The sequence below is a fragment of the Gorilla gorilla genome, chromosome 6, assembly GCF_029281585.2.
Source record: "Gorilla gorilla gorilla isolate KB3781 chromosome 6, NHGRI_mGorGor1-v2.1_pri, whole genome shotgun sequence".
Taxonomy (NCBI): domain Eukaryota; kingdom Metazoa; phylum Chordata; class Mammalia; order Primates; family Hominidae; genus Gorilla; species Gorilla gorilla.
The window spans coordinates 64,355,093-64,363,207 of NC_073230.2; the positions used below are offsets into that span (position 1 = coordinate 64,355,093).

The following is an 8,115-nucleotide window of genomic DNA, read 5'->3' on the forward strand; positions in this document are numbered from 1 at the left end:
GGCCATCCGTATGCCAGGGGCACTGAACCCTGCCGACCACTCCCTCTTTGAACAGTTTATTATACCCTTGGTGACTGTATTCTTTGCTTTTGTTGCTATAACAAGTTACCATAAACTTAGTGGTTTAAAGGATACAACTGTATTATCTTTATTTATAAAGAAAGGGTGATAATGTGAGCTATGGGGAATGGCTGTAAATACAGATGAAGCTTTGCTTGCTCACTGGCCCAGTTCCTAACAGGCTACATACTGGTACCTTCCTTCCTTTCCTTCCTTTCATCCATTCATCCATCCTTCATTTCTTTTTTTTTTTTTTTTTTTTTTGGAGATGGAGTCTTGCTCTGTCACCCAGGCTAGAGTGCAGTGGCATGATCTCGGCTCACTGCAACCTCTGCCTCCCAGTAGACTGCAAGACCAGTGTTCCCAAGGGGTGGTGAGCCCCAAAACAAAGTAAAAAAATAGTGCATGTCAGAGCCTCAACAAGGGGACCTCTGGACATGGTTTTGTCCCTCCTGAGTGCAATGAGCAAAAAGAGACAAGTTCATTCTTGCAGGAGAAATCAACATGGACAAGCAGAGGAAATAAACACGTATTAATTTTTTACTAATCTTCCTTTTCTGATATGTAAATAGTCCCATTTTCCCACATCTTACTTTCCTAGTACCTTCTCCATGAAAGAAAAAAAAATTACTTAAACATAACACAGGGAAGAAAATTACAGAGGATAAGAATGTAAATGGCTATCCCTTACTGAGAACTTATCGGGAATTTTGTAGAGCACAGTAAGTGAAATATTAAATATCCCATTTAGTCCCCACGAAGAGCCAGTGAAGTATTTTAAAAATCAAATGAAGAAAGTATGGCCTTGGAGGTTAAGTAACTCACCATGTTCATACCACTGTAAAAGAGGCTGAGCCCAGACTTGAACCAAAGTCTGCCTGACAATGATGTCCATGCATCTTGAGATAAGACAGAAGGCAGATGTTCAAGAATAAAGAGCATGAAAAAGCAAACAGGCAATAGCTTCTCTTCTTCCATAAGGCAACACTCACACTTTCTGGTGTCTTTTAATTTTTTTTTTTTTTTTTGAGATGGAGTCTCTCTCTGTTACCCAGGCTGGAGCGCAGTGGCTCGAACTTGGCTAGATCTTGGCTCACTGCAACCTCCACCTCCTGGGTTCAAAAGATTCTCCTGCCTCAGCCTCCCCAGTAGCTGGGATTACAGGCTCGCACTACCATGCCCAGATAATTTTTTTTCTGGACACAGTCTCGCTCTGTCATCCAGGCTGGAGTGCAGTGGTGCAATCTCAGCTCACTGCAACCTCCACCTCCCGGGTTGAAGCAATTCTCCTGCTTCAGCCTCCCAATTAGCTGGGATTACAGATGAGCATCACCACACCCAGCTAATTTTTTTTTTTTTTTCGTATTTTTAGTAGAGATAGGGTTTCACCATGTTGGCCAGGCTGGTCTCAAACTCCTGACCTCATGATCCACCGGCCTCACCCTCCCAAAGTGCTGGGATTACAGACGTGAGCCACCGCACCCAGCATATTTTTGCAGTCACCCTGTTGTGCTGTCAAATACTAGGTCTTACTCATTCTAACTATATTTTTATACCCATTAACCAACCCACATACCCCCACTACCCTTTCCTTCTCAGCTTATAACCATCCTTCTACTCTCTAGCTCCATGAGTTCAATTGTTTTGTTTTGAGATGGAGTGGCATAAGCCACTGTGCCCAGCCAAGACCAGTTGTTGAATAATTTTTTATTAAGAGCCTACCATGACCAGGGCAGCGTCAGGCACTAGAGATACCATGATGAACAGGACAGACATGCTCTCTACTCCAATAGCTTAAAATCCATTAATCATTCCATTTCACTGGGGACGCTGGCAACGTAGAAAGTGCTCAGGAGAAGGCAGATGGGAACAAGGTCAATAAACCATATGATGAGCTTAGCAAAAAAATACTGGTAATTTCTGCCACTGGGTGATGGGCATGGGCGGAAGGGGTCATATTAGAATTCTTTCTATTTTGAGGTGTTTTGGAAACTTCCATAAGTCATGTGGAGTTGGCATGCTGAAATGAGGTAACCATGATGAGTGTTGCCCGAAAGGATACCCCTTAAATTTTTAGCACTTTCCAAACCAATGTGGTCACAACCAATGCTAACAGGCGTGGTGTGAAGTAGGCAGGGGAGGTAATAACTATGCTTCTTTTATGAATGAGGAAAAGACTAGATTCGACTCATAGAGGCTTGGAGTTAGAAGGGACTTAAGCCTGCTGTCAGTTTTCCATCCTAATGTTTAACTTGACAATGATCCCACCCAGCACAACACATTACATCAAAAGTTATAGGAAGGGCCAGGCGCAGTGGCTCACACGCGTGTAATTTCAACACTTTGTGAGGCCTAGGCAGCCAAGCGTGGTGGGTGGTGGGGGGGACGATGAGGACGGGGGTGGGGGAGCGGGGAGGAGGTTGGGGGAGCGGAGGGGGACGTGGGTGGGCGGCGCGGGGTGGTGAGCCCGCGCCTTTGAGGGGCTGGGAAGGCCAGCGTGTTGGGGGAGGCGCCTGGGCCTCTGGGACTGGGCCTGGCTGCTTCAAGGTGGGGCTGACATGAAGTCCCCTTCATCTGTCCGGGGTGGCCAGTCCTTCTGGGAGAGGATCCCTCACAAGATGACTTCCCAGGTCGCGCTCCGAGGCGGCTCTTTGCGGACCCCACAGAGATGCCTTCTGGGCTCCTGGGGCCAGCGGGGAGGGGCAGGTGAGGCCCAGCGCTAGATGAGGCCCAGGGCTGGGTGAGGCCAGGCCCTTCTAGGAATGTTGGTGCTCCTAGCACCCAGAGGTTTCCAGGGTAGTGGCCCGAGTACGTCCCTGCCTAATTCTGGAGCCGTCCCTCCGGCTGCGCAGTGGAGCGCCGACGTGACGGCTGCAGGGAGCCAGGGCGGCCACGCACCGTCTGCAGTCAGGAAGTCCCAGGCGGCGTGCAAGGCGGTTGCGGCGTCCGGGCCGCCGGCCTGCGGAGTGCGCGGGTTGGGCTGGGGGCTGTCCCTGGAGCGCCGGGTGGCTCTGGGTCCCGCACACCCACTTGCTGGCGGGGGGGTGGCGCAGACATAGGCCACCCCGAGGGTGGTCCCCCCGAGGGCGCTCCTCACGGGTGGTCCAGGCTAGCTCGGACCTGGCAGTGGGGGAGTGGCGCAGAGCTGCATGGAAAGGCGCGGGGCGCATGCGTGGCGAAGGAACTCAGCTGCCTGACACGCCCGCAAGTAGCACGGACCTGCTCCGGCCTCGGCCTCGGCCTCTGCGGACCAAACGCGGAGCGAGGCGTGAACGCCGGGCGGGGGCGTGGCGTCCGGTGGGGATGTGTCCGCCGGAGGGGGGGGCGGGGGGGGCGTCCTCTCCAGGGGGCGTGGCTCTGTGCTCCGGTGAAGGCCAGAGGCACTCTCTGGGCTGGGCGGAAGCGCGACTGACTGTGGCCTTGGGCAGGCGGTGGCTGCAACGAGGAGGAGCTGGGGTTGCAGTGGGTTGCGGCGCCGAGCCCGGACGGAAGCGCCGAGGGGCCGGGGTCGCCAAGGGCTGCTGCGGCCCTTCCCGGAGGCCAGTGCTGGGCACGCGAGGCGCTGGCTCAGGCGCACCCAGTGGCCGCAGCTGCAGCGGGAGGAGCGCGGCGGCGCGGGGTCCTCGGAGACAGCGTTTGTCCGAGAAGCCTTCCTGGGGCGGTGGGTGGGAAGTGGGGGCCGGAGCTGCAGCGGGAGGCGTCCTGTCTCCTCAGGTCGGCACCATGCCCCTGCAGCCCTGAGCGGGGCCCTGCTGGGCTGCCTCTGCCTGGCATTGCTTTTCCTGGGCGGTGCGGACAAGCGCCTGCGTGATAACCATGAGTGGAAAAAACTATGGTCCAGCACTGGCCTGAGACAGTATGCGAGACAGTTGAAAACGACTGTAGAGACCCTCCGGATTACTGGACAATACATGGACTATGGCCCGATAAAAGTGAAGGATGTAATGGATCGTGGCACTTTAATTTAGAAGAGATTAAGGATCTTTTGCCGGAAATGAAGGCATTGTGGCCTGATGTAATTCACTCGTTTCCCAATCGTAGCCACTTCTGGAAGCATGAGTGGGAGAAGCATGGGACCTCTGCTGCCGTGGTGGACGCACTCAACTCCCAGAAGTACTTTAGCAGAAGCCGGGAACTCTACAGGGAGCTGGACAGCAACAGTGTGCTCCTAAAACTGCGGCTAAAACCATCCGTCAATTACTACCAAGTTGCAGATTTTAAAGATGCCCTTGTCAGAGTGTATGGAGTGATACCCAAAATCCAGTGCCTTCCGCGAAGCCAGGATGGGGAAGTACAGACAATTGGTCAGACAGAACTTTGCCTCACTGAGCAAGGCCAGTAGCTGCAAAACTGCACCGAGCAGTGCAGGTTGGGGGGGTGGGGGGTGGGGTAGTGGCGGGAAAGCAGCCATCCCCCAAGTAGGAAGTTTGGCTGGCGGATGGGGCTGCCAAGAGCCGGGGTCTGAGGGTATGTGAAGATGGCCCAGTCTTTTATCCCCCACCTAAAAAAAAACAAGCATTGATGCCCAAGTTTGGGAAATATTCTGTTTTAAAAAGCAAGAGAAATTCACTTTCTGCAGCTTTCTAAAAAACAACAAAACAAAACAAACACAAAAAAACTGCAATTACTTTTGCACCAACCTAACAGTATATCCTATAGATATGTCAGCTATATTATATATAGCATATAATGTGTATATAACATATACCGTGTATATCATGTATATTATATATAATGTATATATACTATATATTATATGTAATGTATATAATGTAATATGTAATGTATATAATATGCACATATATAATGTATATGTAATGTGTATATATTTATATACGAGAGGAGATTTATCATGGGAATTGGCTCACAGGATTATGGAGCCTGAGAAATTCCACCATCCGCCACGTGCAACCTGGAGACCCAGGAAAGCCCCTGGTGTAATTCAGTCTAAGTCTGAAGACCTGAGAATCAGGGGAGCTGATGATGTTAACTCCAGGTTTAAATCTGAAGGCCTGAGAACTGGGGATGCTGCTGATGTGATAGGACTTACATCCTATTCAAAGGCCCAAGAACCCAGAGCTCTGATGTCTGAGAGCAGAAGATGGATGTCTCAGCTCAAGAAGAAAGTTAATTTGCCCTTTCTCTACCTTTTTGTACTGTTCGGGCCCTCAATGGAATGGATGGTGTCCTCCCACATTGGTGAGGGCCAGTCTTCTTTACTCAGTCTACTGATTCAAATGCTAATCTCTTCCAGAAACATCTTCACAGATGCACCTGGAAATAATGTTTTACCAGCCATCTGGGCATCCCTTAGCCCAGTCAAGTTGACACATAAAAGTAATCATCACATTGGTATATGAAGAGGATTAAGTCACTCAGTTTTGAATAGGTTTGTGAGTGCTGAACTTTCTTTGTCAAGGCTGATTCGAGTTCATAATGATCTGCTCACTGTGTCCCTGGAGAAGAAGTAACAGGGGAAATGATGCTCATGGATTGTCATGGTCGTTACTAGAGACTAGGTATTTCTTGTATTCTTTATAGGGGTGTGATACACTGATTGAGGGCATCTCCTGTGGAGTTAGACAGTCTGACATTACTGTTCCAGCTCTGTCATTTGCCTGCTCTGTGACTGTGGGTCAATTTCTCAACATTCTAAAGTCCTGCTTGCCTCATCTAAAACATATTAATATTTTGCTTGAGAATTGCTGTAAAGTTCTGACAAGATAATGCATGTAACTAGCAAATAGTGAATGTCTGGTCAACAGTATTATCTTAAAGTAGAGACGTCTTAGAGACATAAAATTATATACACAAGTGCACACATACACGTAATTACATACACATATACACACACATAATTACATACACATATATACGTACACATTTTTACATTAATGACATGGTGTTTCATAGCCTGTTTTTACTCAATACTATACCATGAATATCTTCCCAGAAAAATGTGTAGCTTTCTACCACTGTTTAAAGAACTGATAGTATGGATTTACCCATTGTATAGATTTACCATAGTTTAATTCGTCACAACTGATGGACATTTAGGTTGTTAGACAACTCTGCCTTTTAGCAAGACACAGAGATACAACATAACTAAGACTTCAGTTACCTTGATTCATCCACAGCCCTAACTCATCTTATGTTTCTTTCCATTTCCAGCCTCCGACTCATCTCTTTGCCTTCTGAATTCTCACTCATTCCTTGCTCTGGTGGTAATCTCCCTTCCTCATGATGTTATTCCTGTAGCAAACACAAGACCCTCCCTGGCGTTGACCCACCCAAGACCCTGGTTTCCGATGGTTCTAGGTCCAGCCAGCATGAGTCCACATGGCCAGCATTTCTACTGGGTTTACCCAAACTTACAGAAAGGAACTGACTGTTAGGAAAGCCACCGACATTGTTGTAATGGTGGAATCATTCTACATCTCTGAATAAAATGCTACAGAACCTTTAGGGCTAGCAGCCGTCTCAGAGGACTTCTGATGCAATCTTTCTCCTATGGACTACCCCAAAGAGAATAACCCTAAACCCAGATGTGATGATAAAAGGCAAAAGGTGATGTTTTACAAGGCAGAAAAAGAGATAGTGGAATTTAGAATAGGGGAAACAGACTTGTCTCTGATTCAGAACCTAGGGCTGCAAAAGCCTTAATTGTTACAGAAAATGGTAATAAAAGGATTTCTTTTCTATGAAAATATACCTTACCAAGAGGCTGAACTAGAAGTCTTCCAACCTGTCTTCTAGTGATCCCGAATTATCAGAGTTTATGTCTTCTATGAAAGGGGACTGGTAATATCAGATTCATAGTGTTACAAAGATTACCTAAAATAATGTAGAAGACATTAATAATAATGTCTTTGTAAGAGAGACATTACTACTACTGTTATAAATATTCTTAAGAACTATAACCTCAAAGTAGCTTCCAATATGTTTTACATTTTGCAGGGGCTCAATATATTAAATCAATAGGCTAAACAATGTAAAAGCAGCAAGTTATTAAGGAAATTACCTAATTCAAAAATTTTTTTCCCTTAGACTACATGACAATTCTAAAATTCCAGTTCTATGATTCATAATGGCCAAAAGGTGGAAACAACCCGAATGTTCATCAGCTGAAGAATGGATACATGAAATGTGGTCAATTCATGCAATGGAATAGTATTCAGCAACAAAAAGGAATGAAGCACTGGTACATGCTACAACATGAATGACTCATAAAAACACTATGCTGAGTGAAAGAAGCCAATCAGAAAAGACCACGTGCTGTATGACTCCATTCATATTATGTTCATAACAAGGAAATCTATTGAGAAAGTAAATTAGTGGTTACTTAGACCTAGGAAGGATGTGGGAATAGAAAGGTGATAGTGAAAGGGCATGGGGTTTTATAGGTGATGAAATAGTTCTAAAATTGTGGCTATGGTCGCACAGATCTGTGAACATACTAAACACCATTGAAATGTACAATTTCAATGGATGAATTGTATGGTATGTGAATTATATATAAATAAAGCTATTAAAAAATGATTCCCAAGTCAAAGACCCAATTCAGCCAGTTACAAAGTTAAGGCAGAGAGACAACTATTTTAGTTCACACCCTAAAAAATAAATGAGAGGGGACACCACTCCTGAGGATAAGTCAACTGCAAAGTAAACAGGGCTCCCAGGGCTATTCCAGCCGTGTGTAAGCCAACAGGGTATTAGGCAGCAAGACCACCCATAAAGCCAACTCAGGGTCACCCAACTCCATTTATCAGTGACTTGGGACACAAGCCCATTACTGCCTCACTTGCTCTCCATCTCTGACATGTTCTGGCTCTGCCACAGTGCATGGCTCTGACTCTTACTGCATTCGGAAACTGAATGTCTCTGACCAGGTCAGCCGGTGGGTTCCTAGGAGGTGCTGTCTCTGAAGGGCTGTTGAAATGATATGGGAAGGCTGAGGCAGGAAAAAGTGGCAGGAAAGAGTGTTTTGTGTACCATCTGTGTGATCCAGATTTCTTGTTGCTTTTGCTCTAGTTTCTTGGGTCAATGAGGGAAAAA

The 8,115-nt window shown here is 46.9% G+C and overlaps 1 protein-coding gene across 1 annotated transcript; it reads left to right on the forward strand.

The window, feature by feature from the left end:
* Positions 1-2,618: 2,618 nt before the first annotated feature.
* LOC129523882 (uncharacterized) lies at positions 2,619-4,733 on the forward strand. The gene is given in 4 exon segments (XM_055347840.1): positions 2,619-2,766; positions 2,913-3,357; positions 3,434-3,888; positions 3,891-4,733. Coding segments are annotated over 4 exon segments (1,560 nt in total). The 3' UTR covers positions 4,403-4,733.
* Positions 4,734-8,115: the final 3,382 nt, after the last annotated feature.